Source organism: Tachypleus tridentatus, chromosome 13 (assembly GCF_004210375.1).
Source record: "Tachypleus tridentatus isolate NWPU-2018 chromosome 13, ASM421037v1, whole genome shotgun sequence".
NCBI lineage: Eukaryota > Metazoa > Arthropoda > Merostomata > Xiphosura > Limulidae > Tachypleus > Tachypleus tridentatus.
In genome coordinates, this window is record NC_134837.1 from 218,127,972 (window position 1) to 218,153,901 (window position 25,930).

The following is a 25,930-nucleotide window of genomic DNA, read 5'->3' on the forward strand; positions in this document are numbered from 1 at the left end:
ACACGGACAAACCCTGGTCAAACAACCAATGAAGAATTGGGACAGATGAAGAATAGAATGACAGAAGCCACAGCAAATAGTCCAAAGTCTAAAGGTAAACCAATGCCTCTGGTGAACAGACAAGAAGTAAGGTTAAGTGGTAGTAGCAACGAAAGATGCTATGCTAGGGGCAAGTCCCTGGGCTGAGACACAAGACCAGACAAAAGTCACACAGAAAGATGAAATATTGGGATAAAAAACATCAGGTTGCAGCTGTCAAAAAATGAACAGGACAGAAAAAGGAGCAAAGTTTGTTGTTTCAGTAAATGGCCGGAGCAAAAGGAACCCATCTGAGCTGGCCAATATGAAGCAACAAGCAGAGGATGACAAGGAGTGATCTGGATAAGGAAAAAATCCCTAGAGTGAAGTGTGATCAGCAGGTAAGCATTTGGTGAAGACCCTTCAAACTGTATTTAAGGGATCTATTCCCAGAACCAACGGATGTGAAATTGGAGACTAAAAGGAAGGAACAATGGTGATTAAGCAAGTGACAAGTACATCTATGTGTTACCAAAATACCCATGAAAAAAAGGATTACTCTCAGGGAAGAACCTAGTTGAGTTGGTATATGACTGGCTACCAGATTCATGACACTGGGGACACGACAAGCTCAGATTGCCATTTGATGATCATGGGCCGAGTAAAGAAGAACAAGAGTTAGAAAACAGAGAGATCTGAATAAGGTTCCCCTTTGTCAGGTAATATAGCCAATGATAGTGTAATAGAATAAATGAACCATAACCACTTATCCCCTCAGGATCGGGAAGAGACAATACAGAGCCCAACGAATTACCAAAAAGCTCCAAGATGTTGATTGACCATTGACCAAAAATCTATTGAGAATACACAAAAAACCCTGACTTATCTAGGAAACATCATGAAGCAGGTAAGATTTTGGCCAAGGTGGAGGAAAGGGAGCTCCCACCATGATCAGTAACCCTGTAAAGCCACCATGCAAAGTCTGTCCTGAACCCAGAGGGAAAGAGCAATGGGATAGTCCAAGAGATTTTGGAAAAAGGTTCATTGAAGCTTAACTCAAGAGAAAGACAGCTTCCAAGAAAGCCCAAATCTCCAAAAGAGATAACAATGCTCATACAATGAGAAAAGGAGAACATATAGCTATTAAGATTGTCTACTTCATATCCCCAAGCCAAAGTGCAGATATCTTGGTCCAATGAAGATGATAATTGAAGAAAACTCTCAATTGAACAAAATATTGAGTGGGTGTAAGTTGAACAAAAAACTCCACCCAATTAGCTTCCTAAAGAAGTAAGCAGTCATGGCATATCAACATGGCACAAGAAGAGGTGAGAAGGAGCTATTCATCTCATCTACAAAAACGAAAGTCTGAAGATCGAACAAATCAATATGATGGTCAAAATAGCATATCACTCGACAAAACATATGGAGCCCCCCCAAAAAAAAAAAAACGACCAAATTCTAGCATCCAGAACTGAAAGATGCAACCCTCATTAATGAATCACAGAAAACAACAAGACACTGGAGTGGTATGAATATAAAGAGGAATTTTAATCACAATGACATGGTCAACCAGAGTCCCAAAGGAAACTTCTGAAGAGAGAGGCAGGACTCCATTGTAAAACAAAGTGGCTTCAGATAAGAGTTAAACTACTACAAGTCTAAGATGGATCTCAATCTTCCAATTTACGAGGGACAACAATTAGATGGGAGTGAAACCCAGCATATCAAGGGCCAGAAAAGACAAGGCAATCAATAAGGGATAATCCAAAAGAGTAGGGAAGGAGAAAAGATAGGTGGAGCTTTAAGCAAAACCAGACACAGAACCCATGGAATAGTCATGAAGTATAGCCAAAATGACATATAAAGTAAACATACTGAGAGAAATTATATATTACTAACAAAATCTAGATATTGGTAAAGTATAGCAAATACAGCATGATGACAAACTTCCAAATTTATGAAATTCAACCTAAAACAGAAAACAATAAGCAATGCTTAAATAAGAAAACCATTAAAGGAGCTTAGAACAAGATAGTTCTGGGTGAAATGAGATAAGATAGTATAAGATTGCATATCTACATATTTTTCTCAGCATCCTTGTATGCTGTGTACATGGTATTTATTATTTGCTACCATGAGCTATCACTAAATTAGCATTGTGAGACAAAATGAATAATTGATAATTCTTCCAATGTGTGTGTGTGTGTGTGTGTGTGTGTACATATACATATTTTTATACCTATACAAATATATGCATATACATATATGTATAAACATACCATGTTGAATGGCTTCTGTAAAAGGTTATAGCTTGTGCACTCCACCTGTGTAAGTGAAGTGAATGAGCCCATCTATTAACTGATAAGCAAATATCCCTAATCACTCAGCTCTTGCCAAGCATTGCCACATGGTTAAGATGCTCAGCTCATAATCCAAGGGTTGTGGGTTTGAATCCCCATCACACCAAACATGTTGACCCTTTCAGCAGTGGGGGCATTAAAATGTGATGATAAATTCCATTATTCCTTGGTAAAAGAATAGCCCAAGAGTGGGCTAAATAATTGACAGTAGGTGGCAATGACCAGCTGCCTTTCCAAAAGTCTTACACTGCTAAATAAGGGATGGCTAGTGCAGATAGCCCTCCATTAGTTTTGCACAAAATTCATAAACAAACACACAAAAAACAAACAGCTCTAATTAGTAGCATCCCACCAATACAAAAAGCTTAAATACTGTGACTTAAACATGTATTGGTGTTGTTGTTTTATTCTAAATTTAATTTTTTCTAAGTACAAAAGTTATAAAACCTAAAGTACTTTATTCACCTGTATGCCAGAATATTATGGGTTGCACTGGCTATTTTTCTGTTTTCCATTAGTATTGTCTTGATTTGTTGCACCTGAAATTTTAATATATCATCAGAAAAAAGAACAAAACCAACTCAACAAAGTATTTGCTCACACTGGTTTCTTACATAAATTGTTTTCCAAAAAATCAATTTTAGTAATGCTAAAATCTTAAATTAAAACTCTTTATTACACCTGATGAATTTATGCTTGAGAGTTTGAAGTCATGAATCACATATATACAACATGATGTCCTGAAAATCAGGGTTCAACCAAATCTAAAACTTCCCAGGTGCATTTATGAACCCAAAATTTGTGCATCCTTATGGTGGCCTACTGTATGTTAATTGATAACAAAAAAGTATAATAGTAACATTTTTAATATAAGCTACCCAACCTTGTAAAACTTTAAGATGATCAAAAACATGTATAGAACATTCTTTAAAATGAAAACAAAATTAATTCTATTCTCTCTCCCACAAGGTTTACTGAAAATATTTCACTATTTCCAAAACTATTTTAACAAGAAGAAATAAAATGTTAAAAAAAACAACAATTAACCATTTAATAGTTACATCTAAAAGAATAATCATATTTAACTGTGAGAACTATAAAATTATAGAACACAAATGTAACTTCTGGCAGGGTAGGAGTCATCTTCAGTTAAAAAAAAAAAGGTTTATTTTTCTAACAGGATTTCAGATATAGTACATCCAGGTAACTGAGTTTAAAAGAAGACTTGACTAATATATGAATGATAAGGGCTGGGTTTCAGTGTTTTATTTTTATTTCATGGTTTGGTGTGATGGATGGAAAAGCAAAGATGAATGAACAGGCCCTTGTCCTTAACTTATATGTATAGAATTAATAGAAGAATTTACAGATATTATTTACCATTGAATAAAGGAAAAAGTAGCATTAAAGAAGTACTAAACACTCTACCTTGTTTAAATAAACAAGCACCTATTGAGGAACAATGATGACAATCATTTTGAATAATTACGCTTTCTGATATACACATAACAGTAGTACTCAACTTGGAAAACTAGCTGAAACAAATCTTACAATAGTATTTAAGCTATTACTTAGATGAAACAACTTTTTACAGCATCAATCAAAATGAACAACTGGCTGAATCAAACCTTACAACATATATATGTGAAATGGCTGATTTGGGTTGAGAAAATTTTTACATATATATTTCTCTACAAGTGGGTTTTCTTGTCATCCCTGAAACCTTACAACAGTTTTTAAGCTACTACTTAGACGAAACAACTTTCACACCATCAAAGTGAACAACTGGAATAAATCTTACAACAGTATTCAACAAGAACAGCTGGTTGAGACATAAATCAGAGAAATCAACTGAAAAAGATATGCAAAAAAGTTTTCAATGAAAAATAATGTCTGGAAAAAATCTGGAACTACAGACTAGGAAAAAAATATTTCATAATGCTCAACCAGGAAAACTAACTAAGAAAGTTTGTTAACAATACTCAACCAAAACAACAAAACTCAATCACAACAACAAACCAGAAAAAAATCTTACAACAATACTCAACTAGAACTAGATGGAGGAAAACATAATATTTACCTACTTGACATGGTAAGATGGAGCAGTGTGAGAAGAAAGCACTTAGACTGGATAACTCATTGAATAAGTCTTACCATATTTAATCTTAACAGTTGATTTTATAATCAGCAATAAATGAAAGATCAACTTTAGCCAAAGGTAAAATAATTTTTACAGTTTCTTTCACATATTAAAAGGTTTTAAGATGTATCCAAAAGCTTTAAGATTGAAATCACCAAGCATAAAGAACTGTAGGCATTGTGTTCTTGCATTTATCATCTTGAGATTATTTAGTTAATCTGTACGAAGAAACAAGTATTTTTCTTGGATAAAATATTAATGCATTTGACTTAAAACACTTACTGATATAAAACAGTTAGTACGAAAAAAAACTAACAGTTACAGGATAAGTAATAACCAAAATACGATATATCTGCAATGTTCAGATATCCTGAAAATAATGAATATATCCAATATTTCAAAGTATAAGTTATCACAAAATTATTGTTGGAGTAAATATATTTGATGAATTGTGTCACACAATAAGCCTTCAGCTCCTGGTTATGACACTAAAACTACCTATGTATGGTTATATTTCAAAAAGGACTGTGTTATAAAGAAAATCTCTAATTCCTGCTTATGACAGTAAAGCTATCTATAGATGGTTATATTTCACAAAGGACTGTGTTATAAAGAAAATATCTAATTCCTGCTTATGACAGTAAAGCTATCTATAGATGGTTATATTTCAAAAAGGACTGTGTTATAAAGAAAATCTCTAATTCCTGGTAATGACAGTAAAGCTATCTATAGATGGTTATATTTCATAAAGGACTGTGTTATAAAGAAAATATCTAATTCCTGCTTATGACAGTAAAGCTATCTATAGATGGTTATATTTCAAAAAGGACTGTGTTATAAAGAAAATCTCTAATTCCTGGTAATGACAGTAAAGCTATCTATAGATGGTTATATTTCATAAAGGACTGTGTTATAAAGAAAACCTCTAATTCCTGGTAATGAGAGTAAATACATAAAGTACTGTGCCATACAGAAATTATTCTTGTTTTTTTAATTCTACCTTAAATAGTACAAAAAAACCAAGTACATACAATGACGCTTTTACTTTATGTAATAATATTTTCTTGCCCAACAGCAATTGTTATATAGATCTGGGTAAACTAGACAAGTGTAATAAAAATAGAAAATATAATGACCTGTTCCACACAAACTACAGGAGCTAAATGAGCTTGGAAAGTGCTTTTTCTGTCAACAATTGTGTCTCCGTGGTAGATAAGAGGTGTTTCAAAATCTGACCACCTCTGTTGAGAACTTCCACCTATACATATATAATCATACTAAAAGAAATTATATGATTACATGATTATGTAAACAATAAAGAATGAATACTCAATTACACAAACAAAAGCATAAAGTAACAGCTGCAAAATGTCATAAAACAGAGCTCTCTCCATCAAGCATAAAATACAAAAAACCCACATGCTTGCATAATATTTATAATTAATAAATTTCAGTCAACAAGAAAGAAAAACCACAATAATACACACATATCAACATATGGATAAAAACAGTCAAAAGTAAAACACAACTCACAAACTTCAAGATGACACTAAGTATTTTTCAAATTTGAAGTTTAACTTAAAAAAACAGTAAGTGTGAATAATAAATAAAAACAGTAGAACTCTGACATTCTCAATACTTCCAAACAGTTTTATTTAAATTCTTTTTTTCTATTTTATTCTTCTATATATCAATGGTCCATAGTAGAACAAACTGAAAAATTGAGCAACACATATTTCACCCTTGTATGTCAAATCATGATGATCATAGATTTTGGGAAAAACTTAAAACAACCTACGAATTTCTAATGTCCTATATTAAAAATGTATCAGATCATCCCACAAGTAATGTCTGAAAATTTAACACAGAAAGTGTATCGTCATTTCTATCTTTGCAGAAGACTTTAGTAATTAAAATGTAGTAGGATGTGTATAAAAATATTCAGACAAATAAAACAAACTAACCCAACTCCACTTTTTCAGATCATTAATCAAATAAACCCTTAAGAAGATGGATGTGACTGAAAAGCACGAGGTATATAAAGGTATATAATGCATTACGAGTTGAAAAAAGGCAATTGTGCAACAAAAACATTTAAGGTTTTTATGGTGCAGAGTCTCTCAATAAAAAAAAATGTTGACAATGGTTTCAGAAGTTCAGATCAGGTGACTGCAGTTCAAGTGATGTGCCACGTTCAGGTCTCCCTGTTGAGTTTAATGATGACTTGTTGCTGGCTGCACTTGATGAAAATTATGCCGTAACAGTTGAAAAACTAGCACAGAAGCTTAATTCAACCCATTCAATGGTTCCCCGTCATCTGCAACAGCTTGGAAAGGTGTCAAAACATAGAAAATTGGTCCCCCATGATTTGACAGAAGTCAACCTTAGAGCAGGAGTGGACATTTACACTTCTCTGCACTCTCGTGAACACAAGTCACCTTTTTTGGACAGGCTGGTTGGTTGGTTGGTTGGTTGATTTAGTGTTTTATGACACAAAGCAACTAGGCTATCTGTGCCAAACATCCAGTAAAAGTTAAAATTAAAGTAAATTTAGTAAAATTCATGAAAGGAAATTAAGATAAAACAGTTTAAAAAAACATAAATAGCATAAAACCAATGTTTACATCTAGTCTACGATGTTAAAAGAAAAACTACAGTAATACAACTTGTAAAGGACTTTCTGTAGCATAATTGTAATTATCATAACTCGCCAGGAAGAATAACAGTTAAGTATAAAAACCACCATAAGTCACCTGAAGTTGGCCTTTCGTGCCCTGGTTCTGATTTATTTGATATTATGGTCATTTTCAAAAAGGAAAGAAAAAAGTTTTAAAAGATGTGTAGCAAAATTTTAATAATAACTCACCAGAATGACTAATGAGTAGTTCAAACAGCAGCATTAGTTACCTGAAGTTGGCCTTTCCAGTCTTTGTTTCAAGTTATTTTATGTTATGGTCAGTTTCTAATTTCAAATTGAACTAGATGCACTGTGATTCTTAAAAGGAAACCACATTAAATAAAGGTCTAATGTGTAAATTAAAAACTTAAATGGCATTAAAAAATTAATGGCCTTTAAAAATCTAAAAACATTACCAAGGTGGACAGTGTCACCATCACCAATAACACTGTCTAATATTATAGACAAACTTTGCCACAGAACATGTTTAAAATGGTGCCGTCGTTGAGAGTCGTAACAACGGCAAGAAAGTAAAATGTGGCCTGTTGTGATCTGAGTGTTACACAGACTACACACTGGTGCATGAGTTCCAGATAAAAGAAAATAATGAGTTAAAAAATTGTGACCAATGTGTAGTCTAGTTGAAACAACTTCCTCTTTCCAATCCTTACAGAAGCAAGACAGCCAAATTCCAATTGAGGGTTTTATTTCAAAAAACTTGTTGTCGCGTTGCTCATTCCAAGTCGACTGCCAGCTGGCATGGAGCCAAGTCTTAAATACAGGACCATAGTCCACATATGGAATAGGCACAGTGGTGATCGTGCCAGAGCAGATAGATTTAGCTGCAATGTCAGTGAGCTTGTTCCCATAAATACCAATGTAGCCTGGTATTCAGAAAAACTGGATAGAAGTAGATGTTAAAGAGAAATGGGTCAGTCAGTTTTAAATATCAGAGAAAACACTGTATAAACCAATGTGAAGCGATTCCAGGGCCAGTAGAGAACTAAGTGAGTCAGTATAAATAGTGCAGTTTGAGTACTGCTTAGCTTCTATGTGATCCAGGGCAAGAGAAATGGCATACAGTTCAGCAGTGAACACAGAAGCTGTAGAAGGAATTCTGTGCACAACCACTGAACCACAAAAACACCATTGCGTGGCCCACACAGTCATCTGATTTTTAACCATCTGTATAAATAGGAATAGAAGGATGGTTTGAAAAATGTTCAGCAAATAACAGACAGTATTTTCAATTGGAAATGTATGCTTTTCTCAAATGACTTAAAGACAGGTCACATATGAAGACTGTAATAAACCATGGTGGGATGGGCTGACCAGTGGAGAGAGCAATGTAATCAAAAGACAGACCCAAATTATCCAAATGCACCTGGAAACAAAGGCCAATAGGAGCAATGGCAGATTGTCTGTTCTGAAAAAGTATGGCCCACCGACGATGGAAAACAACCCCAGGGGGGGGATGCTTTAGTAAGGAACAAAGTTTCAAAGCTTATAGTAAAGACAGTTGCAAATGGTGGAGGTGCAAACAAGATTCATGGGACTCTCTGTATGAGCTTTGAACTGAGGAAGTGCAGAAAGCCCCAGTGCAGAGCCAAAGTCCTTGATGATAAATGGGGTCCAGCATCTTTAAGGCTGAGGTCCTGGCAGAGCCACAGACAAGTGATCCATACTAGTTTCAATCGAATAAGAGACAACATATCTTTAGCACAGAATATCGATCTGCTCCCCAAATGGTGGAAGACAGGACATGGAGGATTTTCAGTTCTCTTGAACATTTGACCCATAGCTGCTTCATGTGTGGTATAAAGGTCAGCTTACAGTCAAAGATAAGCCCCAAGAACTTTGTCTCAGGAACCACAGGCAGCACAACTTCACTGATACAAGGTTCAGGACCAGGATGAATACCCCATTGGCCACAAAAATGCATGCAAATGGTTTTAGAGAGAGAAAAGTTAAAGCCATTTTGCTGTGGTTCACTTCAGTAAATAATTGAGGGCAGTCTATAGCTGCTGCTCAATATACTTTATGTTCCACGAATAATATGAGATGTAAAAGTCGTCAACATAGAGCCTGTTTGCAACAGTGAGAGGTAGTTGTTCAGTGATGGCATTATATGAAAAGTGTGACACTCAAAACACAGCCCTCCCAGAGAAAAGAACAAGAAAGTGTCGAACCCACACGAATCTCCTGTCCATTAAAAACTTTTTTAATAAAAATGACCAAATGGCCACGTAACCCAAAATGCCATACCTCCATGTTGTACCATAAGCCTTCTCAATGTCAAAGAATATTGATACAAGATGTTGTCGTTTGAAAAAGGCTTCTCTGATTGATGTTTCAAGTCAAATTATGTGGTCCATGATGGACTGCTGTCATCGGAGCCCACACTGGGTGGGCAAGAGAAGGTTGTTTGATTCAAGGAACCAAACAAGACGAGCATCAACCATCCTCTCTAAGGTTTTAAAGAGACAGCTCGTCACAGCAACTGGATGGTAGTTTGAAGGAATCTTGGGATTCTTCCCAGGCTTAGAGAAAGACAGGACAACAGCCTGGTGCCAAGCATCAGGAAAAACATTCTCCTGCCAGATCTGATTAAAAACAATCAGAAGAATAGCAAGAGAAGCAGGAGACAGATGGAGCAGCATGTCATAGCATACATCATCAGGTTTAACCGATGTACTGCCAGACTGATGAAGGGCCAGTTTGAGTTCCACCAGTGTAAAAGAATTATTATAGTCATAGAAACAAATCAGCTCGAAAGGACAGAAGTGATCGCTCTGCCCAAGTCTTAATGGCCATGAAGGTGTATGAAGAAGAAGAAGTGCAAGATATCTGGCAAAAGCTTTCACCTAGAGTATTGGCAATGCTCCGAGTATCAGCTACTTCTTGGCCATCAGAGAGGAAGATCAAGAAGGGGTCAGAATTATATTGCCCACTGACCTTTCAAATCTTGTCCCTTATGACTTTGGAACTGATGGTAGAAGATATGCCAGTTGTGAACTCAATCCAAGATTCCTTCAGGCTTTGACATCTTACCCACCAAGCACGTGCACAGGCCCACTGGAAAGCAATGCAGTTCAAGAGTGTGGGATATCTACGGAAAGCATCTCACACCTGTTTTTGAGCCTTCTGTGCCATGTGGAAGGAAGGATTCCACCATGGATGAGGATATAGTGCAAAATGTGTCGTGGTTTTAGGAATACACTGAGAAGCTGCTTGTATAATACAGTCAGTTATTGCTGCCACACAGTTATCTATTGATGGCTTACAGATGATGGCAGGATCAAGTTCTGTGAAAGCAGTGAAAGAGGACCAGTTTGCTTGATCCAGCTTTCACTGCACACACGGGTCGGGTAGCATTGACCACAGCCAGTCTCTCTCAAAATTATAGGAAAGTTATCACTGCCTCGTGGATTACTGTCAACCCTCCAGGAAAAATGGGAGAATAATGAAGGGGACCAAACTGAGGGGATCAAATAGCAGTAAAGGACTTACTAGGTGTGTGAAAATAAGTAGAAAAACCAGTATTGAAAAGAGAAATGTTGTGATCAGAGAGCATACACTTTACAGAGTGAGCCTTCCTATCATTATCATCACTTTCCCAGAGGGGATGATGTCCATTAAAAGTCCCCTTGGATTAAAAAGAAAGATGGCAACTGTTCAATGAGAGCATCAAGGTCTGAATGATCATAGGTCTCTCCCGGTACCAGGTAGAGAGAACAAACAGTGATGGTATCACCCAAGGAAACATGGATGGCTACAGCCTTCAAGGGTGTGTTGAGTGGCAAAGACAGGGTGGGCACATGCTGATCAAGAAGTGATCTCCATGGTCAACCATCCCAGTGGCTTTGAATTGATTAGTGGTAAAGACTCCCATATTGTTCTAAGAAAAGAGGGGATGAAATGCATTGAAGGGTCTTGAGGAATGTTATCACCCAAGACAGTGCAATGAGTGATCACAAAACCTTACTTTGAAAAGCAGACCATAATTATTTATTCAAACAAGGCATGACAGGGCTGGGCAGATATCTCCTTCTACTTTACCTATGGTTAAATATGCTTGTTCCAGACTGTATCACTTTTGATCCTGTTAAACATCCTGTCTTAAAGGTGAACATTCAAAGCCACAGGATAATATGAAAGCACTGAGGACAGTACATGCAATCAAACGAATGTGTTGTGCATGAGCCCAATACAGGATATCTAATGTATGAAAACAGAGGGATCTCAACCAGGTGCTGCTTTGGTGATTGATATAAGCCACCATCACTGAATTAACAGAATGGGTAATCACCAGACACTGTCTATCAATAGGAAGAGAGTGATCCAAAACTCAATAAACAGCCAGAAGCTCAAGGACATTTATATACAAAGCTTCAACTTTAAAGAACGTGTCCATAAACAGATGTAAGTCCAGATGAGGAGGAGTAAACAGGAGACCAACCAACATGTGAGTCTTGTCCAACCACCACACAAGATCATCCACCAGGGAAGGAGGAAAGATAATGAGAACATCAAATGGATTCCACGCAAGGTTCCACTGATCATGCAGAGTCCATTGAAGGTAAATTCATGTGTACACAGCTGAGAGAGTGAGAGATGTCATAGAAGACCACATCCCCAATAGTGAAAGAATCTCAAGTGAAGGAAGTGAGGAAACAGATAGGCTGTGGAGAATTGACAATTCCCAAGAGAGGAGTCGGAGAAGAGAATGCTGGGCTCGAGTGATGTGAATATTGTAAAAGAGACCTAAATGCACAAATTACTGGATAGGACTTCTCCTATTTGATCAACCAGCCCACTCAAGCTGCTGTGAGAAGGAGCTAATGAGTATTACTGGCTGACTCCAGTTTGTAATGAGCCAGAAGTAGCTATTCATCCATGTAAAAATGGAAACATAGCCCTAAGACATGAAGATGAACAGCAAATGCTCCCATTACCCAACAAAAACAACATAGGGAGCAAAGGCTAGCCCAAATGGTAAAATGTAAAATGGTACATCACCCATCAATGGGCAAACCGAAGATAAGAATGAGATCATACCAAGATGGGAATGTGCAAATAGGCATTGGAAAATACTATCTTGGTCATTTGCAGGCCCAAAGAAAATGCCCACCAAAGAGTGAAGTAGATTTTTATGGAGAAACGTATGGAGTGAACAAGACAATGAACCTCTACTCCCTTGTCTTCTTGGGAATGACAAACTTATAAAAGTAAAACCCCAGAGAGGAATGTGAACATGTTTGATGATGGATGAGGAAATTCTGTACCATCTCTGCTACATGCTGGAAAGTTATGGGATTCTGAGGAGAACAGAATAAAGCAGTCATCTGGGACAAGAGAGGTGGAGTTATAAATGGAATTTCAAGTTCCTAAGACAAAACCTAAAGAACCCAAACATCAGTGGTGAAGAACACCACCAATGAATACCAATAAATGAAAGCCACAAACTAAGTCCTCAACCAGACCTGAATCCACTAAGCACTCACCATAACTGTTGACAGCATACTGTGCTTTGTTGAGAAAAATAACTTACCATGCACTTTGAGGAGAAAGGATAGGTATGGTTGGGAAGGGGATTGGCAGGAAACAAAAATAAGAGACACACTTGGCTCTGTAATAAAAGAGTAACTAGATATAAAAAGATAGACTGGTGTTGAGCAGATGCCACCTGATACTCCAAGAACTCAGAAACTGTATCAAAAATGAAACATCTTAAAAACCAAGTCATACACAAATCCCAGAGATAAGGGTTTGAGAAAATGCATTACGGATCTAAGACAACAAATGACCCAATGTGAAGGTAAAGAAAAAGAAGAAAACCCCTCAGAATTTCTATGAAGAACTGCAAACAAAAGATGGGCTGTGGATAGGTATCACAAAAGAGATGTAAGAGTAAGACAGAGGCAGAAACATTGGGCACGAGTGAGACTAAATGGGGAATGAAGACTTGTCCCTAAACAAGGAAAACCAAACCCACCAGTTGCTGGTCAAGATATGGACAGTCAGCCTCATAATACATGAGGTATAAAAAACAAAAGACCATGGTGGATGAGGCATAGTTTAGCAAAGGTGCACAGAGGGAGTTGTGTCATAATTGTACTGTGCTCCTATTGGTAGAGAAGTGATGCATGATGTTTTATGAAACACATGATGGAATCATTTCATTCCAATAGGGGGATGCAGAAGGCTTGTAGCATGCATAATAAAAAGTTTGTATATAGAGGGCAGCACCAAATAGAAATAACTAATGTTGAGAAAGGAAGGAAGTACTAAAAACTCTAACAAACTGTAGGTCCAATTGTATTCTGAAAAAAAATAAAAATATGTAACTGCCTTACATTTTAAATAAACTTTATAAAACAAGTAAGAAGCTCCCATCAATACCACATGATCAAACTTTATTACTGTCACTCTCACAACAAAATCATACAAACATACTTTTGAAACAAGATATTCCTTTATTAGCTAAATTGACAAAAAAAAAAAAATTTATACCTTAGTCCCGAAAAGTACACCAAGCTTATTAAACAATAGTCAAGCAAACCTCAAGGAAAGATTGAATACCATTTCACTTTTGTTTTATTTGTGCTATCTTGTTGCAGTAGTTCATGAATGAATGTATTTTGTTTGTGTGTTAAATTTCCTGCAAAACTACAAAAGAGCTACCTGTGCAAGCAGTTCCTAATATTCAAGTGAAACACAAGAAGGAAAACAACTTGTCAACAACATCCAACACTAACTCTCAAGCTACTCGTGAATATTATTATATAATCTTTTAAATTTTGAAATTTGTTTTACTAAGAATTTTCTTCTATCTGTATGAACATATTAAAAAATATGATACAGGTAATTCAGCCACGATGTTCCCACAATTTCTTTTATTGTTCCATTGTTTAATATAAAATGATATTTACCAAAGTACAACTTTCTTAATACAATAAACTATATTTATTAAAATGATTGAACTCAGCTGCCTTATTTTCACTAACTGTCATTTCAATCTTTACACAGCTTTTATTTTTCAAAGTATCTTTGATGCACTGCAGCATACATCCATACTTTCTGAGCAAACAATAATACTCTTGAGGCAGCACAACACATAACGATGTGCAAAACTTTCTATCTACAACATACATTCATTTACTGCTGTGAATACAATACTACAATAATGAATTGTGGTTAAAAGATAGAACACTTTACACTCATTATTAAAATAATCAATGATTTTATGCTCAAGATGTGTCAGACATAATGTCCACAAACTAATAAGAGTCCATGAGATAGAATGATGGTAGCCCCTATTTAACACTTCTCTGACAGTTAACAAAGCAATACTTTTGGTGAGAATTTTATTTGTTGTAGTAAATATACCTACATACTGTATTTACAGTTGTTGTTTTTGTTTCCAAAAAATAAACTCCAATAAAAACAGGTGCCTAAGAGTGGCTATTATTCCAAACTATTAAATCATTACTTGTTGATATTTAGCCACAGTCTTAATTCTTGATGCCTTCAAGATATTTCTCTGCTGAATTTTGTGCAAACTAACTCAAGGGCTATCTGATCTAGCTCAAATTAATTTTAAAATTATAGTATATGTAGAAGACACCTAGTAAACCCACTTAATGCCAACTATTCAACTAATCTTTATTATTTCACCACCCTTCCAATAAGTATAAAATTCAATGTAAATTAATCACTATAAAATTGTCATTGCTCAAACAAACCATAATTTTTATAACTTCCAATTTCGTTTGGTAATAGAGCCAACAAACAGAAACTCAGACCCTCTTGCCACAACAACTTGTCACATCCTCTCATTCAGGACTTAATAACAGCTCTCTCTCATACAGGGTGTTCAGAAAGTCACTGTATACTTATTAACAGACATGTTTCAATAGAGAATACAGGAGGTAAATATGAATGACAATTATAAACAATGTTGAAAGTGACCCCCGTTGGCATCAATACAGGCTTGGATCCTTCTTATTTTGTTTCTAAACACCGCTATCAGTTGCTGGCTTGAAATAGTCTGAATGAATGCTGTTATTGCTGCTTTCAAAACTGCACAGTGACTTTCCGAACACCGTGTATTTTATTCTATAGATATAACTGAGGAAACCAAGATTTTCATTTATCAAATGAAGGATTATATTATATTGTGTTCTTATCAGACAATTGTCCACCTCTTTTTTAGTACAAGCTTCATTCCCACAGGAAAGGTAGCAACTAGTTTGGATGAATTTGTAACATCTCTCATTGCATAGTTAAAAAGTCTGAAAAACTGTGACTGTTTTAAGAAATTGTCTGCTTTTTGCATATTATTATTCTAAGTTCTCATTATTTAATTAAATATAAATTTTGTACATTACTACCCTTAGTACAAAAACATTAGGGTTAAGTGTCATTGACTGTCTACAGCAAAAAAAAAAAAAAAAAAAGACATTGGTAACTACTCTATTCTTGCTTTTTGTGTCTATTCTTAATTTATTGTTATAAAAGTAACTAAAATGATAAAATATGGATCTATTTAAATTAGATAAGATTAGATTAGGTAAAATAATAATATAATTAAAATATTTCAGGAGACATACACAGGAACAGCTTGGAGTAGCTTGTAGGCAACACAACTTTAATAGCATACCATGAGCTGCACATTCCCAAAGTGATTTATAACTTAAAATGGTATAAGTAGCAGTTAGACATGGTTCAAAAGGCAATTACAAGGGTAATAAAACTATAAAATTCAACTATAAATAGACTATACTGTTACAAGTTTAAAGCAACTTAGAATAAATGAATGCTGTTTCATGTAAAATTTGAAATCATTCTAGAAAGAAAAGTTAGATTTAGTTCAATTCTTTTTGTGATTACAAGGTTGATCAAATTGACCAACATTGTATAGAAATGGAATACAAAAAATAACAGATAAAATATAAAGTTTTACTAAAAATAAACATCTAAAATATATTTATGGGGGCTTTAGAGATTACACAAATGAAATTTCATATTTTTGAGACGAAGAAAATTATTTTTAATCTCAACATGAAAACCACATTGCACATAGACTATTCAAAACAATATTCTATATATTTAGTGGGAGAAATCTTTATTTTATTAAAAATACTTCACTAAACAAATGGGTTTTTGTATATGAAAGACTAATAATGTTTGTTTACTAAAAGACTAACAAAGTTTGTGAAAATATACAAAAACACACACACACAAAGATTTTGAACAAGTACAAAAAGGTCACATAGTAAGTCAGAATGAGAGTTAAACAAAATGCTGAACATGGCCACCATGAAAGAAAGAACAAATTATAAAACCAGTCATTATGCTTGCAGGCAACTTTTCTAAAATATATGTTAAATGACTTTTTTTACTGAACTAACTAGGCCTCTTGTGACAACCCTGTTTTAATAAAAGATTTAATTTTACAAATGCAAAGAAATTATATAATGATATTTATTTATGCAATGTGACTTACAAACAGTTATTTATTGTTATAACTTTTTCAAAGATAAAAGTCGATAAATACTTATTTTTCTACTTCAATATATCAAAAACACAAGCGTAATTACTGTTTGTCATTATTTTCACACAGTACACGCACGTGTTTGAGAACCTTACCCAACATGAAAACAAATAAACAAATAAAAAAATCACTGAATACATTATTTATTACCTAAATAAGGATGTTACAATAAAATCCCTTCATTATTTAAAAAATGGTTTGGTTTTTAATTATTTCAAGAAGTCAACTCAATAAATGTGGTCAAAATTATGTCTTCATACACAACATACTTTATATCTCATTTTTCACCATTCCTTACCATTTTTACTTAATAATGTTAGAAAACTTACCATTTTTGTACTTTTCAAAATTGACGTATACACAGTTCTCAGCAACTGATTCACTAGTGTCTTGGATATTATTATCACAGGCATCCCAAATATCTAGATAGTCTCTAATTTTCTCAATCCACATGAAAAGAATGCTTTCACCAGAATGCCTGCTATAAGTAAACGTGTTGTATTAACTGTTTTTACTAAGGCATCCTTTACTACATAATATAATTTTTTGTCTCTTACATTCAAAATTTTATTAAACTACTTTCTGTTTATATTCTACTAATTAATATAGCATGAAACCTTAACTAACAATCTATATTTTAATAGTACATAAGTTTTAAGTTCCTAATTCTACAAGGAAATATTTTAAAAATCTGAATTTCCCCAAGTGTGACACATGTGACATTTTCTCTAAGCATAGTCTCTACACCCCTTAAAAGAGTAGAAAATTAAACATAAATTACTCATGATATAATCATTATTGATCAGACAAGCTATAATTTTTATAGCTTTCAATTTTCTTTGATTACAGAATTATCAATTGCAAGTTAAACCCTTCCTGCCACACCCACCTGTCATATCCTGTCTTTCATAAAACCATAACACTTCTCTTTTACATTTAATTATAAAAGGTTTTCAGCTATAAAATGATGTATTTCATAACACTGTGTTATGAACAAGTAATAGTCAATTTCACTCACAGTATGAGCAACATTCTAATGATAAACTTAATGACTAGCTTTAATGAATTTGAAATGACTCAAGTCGTTACTACCACAAGTATAGAGAAGTACGCTCAACTGTCCTCAACACTTGACAGCAAACATGTGCAAATGTGGAGATGAACTTGTGTATATTATACTGAGCCCAAAATGAAAGGGTTAATTCAGTAATGACTAGACTGATTTTTAATAACATTTACTTGATGCAAGAGAACCAGCTTAAATGCCATTTTTTAAAACAACTAGGCAGTGTTCTCACTAACATTGGAAAAACAACTCACAAATATATATCTTCCAGTGCAGTAGAGAGTTCTACTTTCTGACATCCTTTCATCCATGGGGCACTAAAAGGTAACATTAGACAAGTAAAAATAAATTAAAACTGAAAATCATTATTTTAACCTTTTTGGTACTACAGTGGAAAAAAAAATAATGCCAAATGATATTAGACACTTTGTCAAACCAGCATCTCACTTCCTTCAGAACTAACTGACAATCAAAACTTATAATGAAAAATGACATAAAAATCAAAATTTAAACTTCATAAAAGTTTTGCTTTTAATAATGGATTTTTCATAATTTAGCTATACAGATTTCGAAAATTTTTTCCATCTTGTAAGGATTCTTTTACAAATCAGGAAGAAAAAACTTATATCAAATCATTATTTCATTTACCACAATGAACATTTTTTTACCATGTTTGAAATGTTTGGGTTCTAGATTTTTTTTTTTTTTTATTTTGCACAAAGCTACTCGAGGGCTATCTGTGCTAGCCATCCCTGATTTAGCAGTGTAAGACTAGAGGGAAGGCAGCTAGTCATCACCACCCACTGCAAACTCTTGGGCTACTCTTTTACCAATGAATAGTGGGATTGACCGTTACATTATAACTCCCCCATGGCTGAAAGGGCGAGCATGTTTGGCGCGAGGGGGATGCAAACCCGTGACCCTCAGATTACAAGTCGCACGTCTTAACATGCTTGGCTATGCCGGACCATAGGGTTCTAGAATTATCTATAAGGATTTATGCTGCTATTGGTCTAGAGAAATCTATAATCAGTGTTCCATACTTTAAGTATAAAATGTGATCTGATTTCAATGAAAATGATTCACTTATATAAAACTACATGACTTTTTGTGAAAAACATGTACTTGATGAAGTAAAATGGATATAATGTTTTGATTAGACATAAAGAAATTACTGCAGAACACACAAAAATTTACCAAAAGGCCTGCCATTACTCTTTAATACTTTTTAACTTACTTTCAGTGAGAATAGCCATAAATTGTTAACTCTAATGATCTAACATTCAAATTTGTTTCATACCTTTTAAACATCTTATAAACTATTAACTCAACAATGAACACTTTAAAGTTAATATTTTCCAACACTAAAAATGTTTATTTCAATAAATACACATCTTCATTCACATACAGCTTTCTCAATTCAGTGCTGCCCTCTGACACGAACTTGTTTTCTCACCACTAGCCTTGAAACTCCCACCTCATTTCACATTTCCATATGACGTTGCTTGTTTAAAATAACGATGACCAGAAAAACACCCTATCTCAAAAGAGAGTACCATATCAAGCCAAGATGGCTCTATACCATGGGGATTTGGTACAAGTATAACCCAGTAGGCAACAACTGCCACTGAGCAGGATCTCGAGGTAAAAGAGGGCCTCGGAAAAAATAGGTAGAAAAAAGAAAAACTTACCCAGTCAAAGAGAATATGGTGTATTGAATAGCAATAAGGCAGTTCCCAGCCCAAAGAAAACAAAAGGCGAAATAATATAGACAGTGTAACAAAAGTGTGAGGGACCATCCACATGCTAGCTTAAAAATTTCCTCAAAGAACAAAGGAAGTAAACAGCCAACAAGTATGAGAATCCATACAAGAATCAAATGTTTTATGGAGAAAACAATGATTCACATAGAGAATAATATAGGAGTGATGAAACAGACTGTGAAAAGAATCAATGGTGTATACTTCACGATGTTGACAATTACAGGCAAAAAGAAAAAGGAAATACATTTTAAGGGAAAGATCATGTAAGGAAAAATAAACCACAGAGTCAAAGGAAGGAAAGGTAAAGATATAGAGAACAACATTAGGTCTCAGTCAAAGAAAAGGAGATAAAAGAAAAAATAGGAGCACAGCAACGACCATGAAGGATAAAATGCAACAGAAACAGGAAAAATCAGAAAGTAATAGAGAGAGACACCTGGTAACCAACACTTTACAAGACAGATAAGCCCTGGCCAAACAGTTATGTGAAGAACTCAGATACAAGAGGAATAACAAAAATGTAAAAAAAACAACACAGTAGCCAATAACAAAAATTATCCATATTTGCTAATATTCCATGAGTGAGGACTGATGAACAGAATGGAAAAGGAGAAAGGCTGCATATGAAGAGAGTCCAGAATTTTGTTCAAGAAACTAGACAAACCACATGTATGAAGCCAGAAAAACAACATAACTGGATGGAAGAAAGAAGTACAAGACTGAATAAAAAAGAGAGAAGGAAAATAGAAGAAGAGGGTCAGAAGGTTTGGGGGAGGAAATCACAACTGAACGAGCCAATACTGCACTACCAGAAGGACCAACAGACGATCCCATTTAAAATATCATTTTGTGTCTTGAAATATGATCCACAACAAAATTCCAGGCACCCAGAACATGACAGACCAGAATGTGAACTTCAAGAGAATCAGCCCAGAAGAGAAGGTCAAGGGTTGAGAAATAGAGAGAACATAACAAAGTTACCTCTTGGTGACTGATAAAGTATACCTAGGTTGAGTTGTTCCAAATGGATCATTAGCAAACAGTCTAGTACATATGGAAGAAAACAATCCAAAGCCTAACAAACTGCTAAAAGTTTCAAAAGGTTGATATGAAGGGTCAGTTCCTTTAACTTCCGATGGCCCAAAGTGTCAAAAGAGTTGAGACGAGTGCCCACCCCATCAGGGAAGTATCTGGAAAGAGATGAAAATCCAAATATGCTCACTGTGTTGGTCCTGTCATGCCACCAAGAAAAGCCTCTATACAAAGAGGCAAAAATGGATAATAGAAGAAAAAGATTCATGTAGGAAACCAAACTGCAGAAAGACTAATTGAAGAGAAAGGATCAGAGCCCCAGCCTAAATAAGGGATTCCCAAGTTTGAAAGTACAAGAAAAGGACTTTGGCTTAATTGTAAACCAAAGTTGTTTTTTAAAACATACACTAGTATATCAGGGGAATGAAGATTAACATAATATCATGATGAATGGACCGAATAAAAAATGATAAAAATTAGAAGAGAATGATGAAAAGTAACATACTTGAGAGAAAATGTCAAAGAATGTTGAGGAAGATTCACATCTGCACTGAAAGAATTGTTTACAAATTTAGGCAGCACAAAAAGAGTGCTAAAAATTCCCACCTCATGGATGGGATTTATAGAAGGAGAAAAGTCCATGACAAGGCCTGAAAAAGTACCAACTCATAAAACTCCAACACACACTGGTCATCATATCTCCTGATAGACAAAGAAAAACCTAATATTATTTTGGTAATCAGTCTACAGTAAATGATATCCTGATGTTCAACCCTAGACAGTGTATAAATAAATAGCCAAAGTGTCTACAGATGAAGAATTGTTTGAAAAGAAAAAAATATTGCCATAATAGTTGATTTTTCTAAATACTTCAAAAAATGATATTAAGAAATTTCACAAGAGCAATAAAGAAAAATGTCTTAAGATACAAGTACCAAATCAAGAAGTGATAACTGAACAATTACTATAGAGGTAACCAGCTGCATTAGGTGGCAGTGTTGGACTCCTATTGGTGAAAAGTTATCACATGCTTGTTTACATGCAACAACACAGCAATATCACATGAGATCACTTGAGGTTAAGTTGGAGTCTCAAGGCAAGTAGCAAGTTAAAATAGGGCATAAAGATGTCAATATTGATTTGAGAAAGCTATACGTGAGATGAGATTATGTGTCAGAAGGAACTGGAACTGACTCGCTATGACTTGTCACCTGACAGATATCTTATTTGGAGAGGATCATTGAACAAACATATCACCTTCAATTAAAGATAAAAATTAATATTGGGAAACATTTTGAAAAGGAATAAAAGCTGAATATTTCTTCTTCTCCACAATTTAATCAGAAATAAAATACATATATTATTTTTAAATACCTATTTTTATCCACATTATGAAATTTTTCCTTTGTATAAACTGTGATGATGGTTGCTTAAGTTTGAAAGCAAAATATTTAAAAAATACTCAACTAGAAATTATGATACACACTATAGTAAACAATGCTATAAAACAAAGTGTATTCGGGATACCAAAACTCACATCATGACCATCTGTACTGTAGACTTAAAGCACTACAAGCTTAATATCATCAGAAATGTAGTTCCCTGAGTGACATGTAATCTTAAAATATAAATCATTTAATTTGATATAATTTTCTAAAATAATTTCAATATTCTTTTAAATAAAGAAAAACTAGCTTAAAATCCACTAAAGACCAATTTACTGGATGCCAAGGAAACTGTACACATCTCACAAACTTGAAAGAATTCTAATATTTGTATTAAAATTTATGTAATATAGGAATGCTTAAATATTTTAATTACCTGAGTTGATAGACTGGTGGTGAATGTAGGGGATATTCTGGTGGAAGAGTTACCTAAATACAATAAATCTGTGAAGAACATTATGGACATCAACAAATATTATAAAATGTATTTGAGATATCAAAACTCACATCAAGATAAACTATACTGAAGCTGTGTTTTAAATATTTCTATAATGAAGTACACCAAGTATAATAATATATACAAGTCAAAAATATTAAAGACTTAATAGAAGTTCATAAAATTCATCCCAGGTATAAAAATACATAACACAACAACAAAGAGAAAACACGGTGAAAATCTAATTTTTTTCTTTTCTGCTTTTAAAAATAAATTGATTCTGAGGCATTAGTTTACACAAGGTTTAATCTGTTAATTATAAAATCAAATACTTTATAACTGCACTGTTGAATCAAATGAATTTTGCTCAACAGAACACTTGTTAACTTATGTACTAAGAGCACCACTAACCTTCAACACAACAGAATGTTCTGTATGTTTATGCCTTATCTCTATACTGTAGGAGTTTCCTAATAAATCTTCTACTTTCAACTCTTCTCCATAAATACCTTTGAGAGCTTCAATTTCCTCTACCTACAATATAAATAATAAATTTGAAACAACTTCTTATTTCTCTTTACTAGTTTTCTCTAACATTTACTGTATATTCTTTCCTCGTGGCAAATGAAGAAAATAAAATCCATAAGCAAAATTTTTTATCCTAATCTATATAATAATTAAAAATAAACTTTTTCTTAATAGTATCTTCTGTCATGTGTTTAGTCTAAAACAGAAATCAGAACAAAGGGTTAGACAAAAAGATCATGTCATTTTAGGGTAAGAGACAGTAACTTATTCCACTTTGTGAGCTTGAGTTTGGTGAATGTAAAAGTCAAGGTTACCAAATCTTGTTTCTCCTCCAAACACCTCTAATTTTCCTTTAGGCTGGAACCTGTCACTTGAAATGTATTTATATTTTATAGGCTGGTAAGTAATACAATACAAAATCCTATTAATTTACCAAATACATCACTTAGCATCAACAAAAATTAACTATAGTGTAAAATTATTACTTAAATTATGTTAATATGTGTATTATGACTCAACAGGGTGCATGGAAACTTTCTGAAATGTGTTTCACAGACACTTTGATACAAAAATGCAGACAGATAATAAACTACACTATTTAGTTGAATTAAAACAAGTTATTATTATGAATATATGTATAAATAACACAGGAACTGTTCCCACTTGAAGTAGTATGGCTTAAATCTACTGTGAGTTCTAATTTGTATGCAGTAAGTATCCACATGGTTACACAATGTACAACTAGAAATATCTGTCAAAGCTCATTGACAGTATCAGAGAACAATAATTAGGCTTAACATCAATCCTTGATATGCTCAGTTTACAGTGGCTTAATTACATACTTAATTAAGATATAATTGAAGAAATACAGTAATGATGTTTTTCACTTATTTAGTTAACAGGCAGATGTGATAAAGTACAAATAAAAATACTTTACTCTTATTTTTAATTAAATAAACATACTAAATAAAGCTCATTTTTATAGATATCTGTTTGGATATCTGACAGTGCATGAAACTGTATGGAATAATGCACTGTCTTTATTGTACTGGAGCATCTGGAAGCCAAAAACACAAAGATGAAGTTGTCTGTCTAAATAAATAAGGTCTAGGAATTTTGTGTAAATAAATACTGTGTGTTAACACCTAAATTACACTAAGTGCGTTACCTGTAATACATATGTCTAATATAAAGGTGTGAGTAAATGACTTTGAAGGTAAAGAAGTTTGATTTTTTTTATTTTTGAAACTTTTCTCTAGAGATGTAGACATCTGATAAACTGAATTCACAATTCCCATCTGGTGTAAATGTGTTTAAAAATCAGTATCTTGCAATAAACAGCCAAAACAAATACAGTGAATATTAGTTTCCATTATTTGGTTTGTAAAAACTTTTATTTTTTCATCAGCTCACATAAAGTTGTACTTCAATGGACTTAAACAATTTTAAGTTAAATTAATAATGAAACTGGCCAATGTTTTCACCAACCATAATTAATACCATGTAAAAAACATAATTTTTGTAATAATTCAATATGTAGAAATGATAATTTAAGCAAAAATTGTTAATGCAAACTTTAGATACCTAAAACGTAAAAAAATTTGTAGTAAACAACATTTATCTACCTTGTTTTATGAAAAAATTATTATTTTTTTAAATATATAAATAAGAATTTTGGAATAATGGAAGTAAAATTATTTCATATTTTGCTTCTTCATTTTGAACCATACCTGCAAAGTGAGAAACTGGTAACCTACATATTTATTTTTAACCAAAAATACTCCTATCAATCCCAACTGCTAATTTCTTTATCAGGTTATGATCCAAGGCTCAATAATTACTTTTTAAAAATTATCTGTGTTCTTGGGTTAGAAGTACATAAAAAAACTTACTGGTTTGCTGATATTACTTTATCTTTTCTGTTCAACATGTGTCTCAATATCAGGAATAATCTGTTAGTTCTAAAAAATACTTTTTAAAGTAATTTAATTTATACATATAACTCACTGTTGTACGCTTACTGCAGTAGATTGGTTAATGCTACAGTAGTTTCAACATACCACAAAGATGCCTAATGATTGCACAATTTCCTGATCTGTAAAACTTGTTACATCAAAGAGACTAAAATTAATCACATGGAAAACTCCATGCATTAAGAAACAGTTAGAAAAAATATTACCAAAAAAAATTTCATTACATTACAAAATCTCTATCTTAAATTAAAATAACGTTTATAGTTTTTGTGTGCTAGTAATAATGATAGTAGATAGGTCTAAATGTTGAGAAACCTGAAGGACCAAGTTGTCTTCTTGTTCGGTCATTTCTGCCATGATCCAACTTTCAAATGAATGAATTCTGTCCGCCCCTCAATCCTAAATTAATGAGAATTTCATTCTGGATTTTTGCCATGCCAAAATACCATCCAATGATCCATATCTATACTAATACGAGTACCGAGTCTTCAAAACATTTTTACAAAACTTAACTTCTTAAATGTTGCAGGATTTCCTGAATAATATTCAGTTATGCCTCTTTAAGCTTTAAGTGTTATTACCTACCTCGACTGATAATCTCATAATAATTAATACAGAAAAGAAAGAAAGAAATCCTATATATTTACATAAAGCATTATATCTCTTATATAAGTTATGGCACTTAAACGTTAAATTCCTTATCTTCATTGACGCCACATATCAATATCAAAGTACGAAAACATCAAGAATAAAAAGAAATATTCCATATTTTTGCAAAGACAAAAGAAATACCGCCATTCTCCGTCTTACCAATTAAACATAACAAAAAATTGTTTTTTGTTTCTCTCACCTTTCAATAACTAGAGTCCTTTCTAAAAATACAATTAAAAAAAGAAAACTAAGTCCCCTTCACTTCAATGCTCTACATCAGAT

General features: G+C 33.6%; 1 protein-coding gene across 9 annotated transcripts in view; it reads right to left on the reverse strand.

The window, feature by feature from the left end:
• The window catches only part of LOC143240151 (protein IMPACT-like), a 39,674-nt gene that overhangs the window by 13,400 nt on the left and 344 nt on the right, over positions 1-25,930 (reverse strand). Inside the window, exons 1-8 of one of the 9 annotated variants that reach the window (XM_076482114.1) lie at positions 25,848-25,907; positions 25,313-25,396; positions 22,908-23,030; positions 22,437-22,489; positions 18,075-18,137; positions 17,084-17,235; positions 5,658-5,779; positions 2,847-2,920 (exon numbers count right to left, since the gene is read on the reverse strand). In XM_076482114.1, coding sequence (XP_076338229.1) covers positions 2,847-2,920; positions 5,658-5,779; positions 17,084-17,235; positions 18,075-18,137; positions 22,437-22,489; positions 22,908-23,030; positions 25,313-25,354 — 629 coding nt within the window. In that variant the 5' untranslated portion in view covers positions 25,355-25,396; positions 25,848-25,907. Of the gene's footprint in view, positions 1-2,846; positions 2,921-5,657; positions 5,780-17,083; positions 17,236-18,074; positions 18,138-22,436; positions 22,490-22,907; positions 23,031-25,312; positions 25,712-25,789; positions 25,809-25,847; positions 25,908-25,930 lie in introns of those variants that run through there. The other 8 variants (XM_076482116.1, XM_076482117.1, XM_076482112.1 and 5 more) reach the window with 8 other exon arrangements.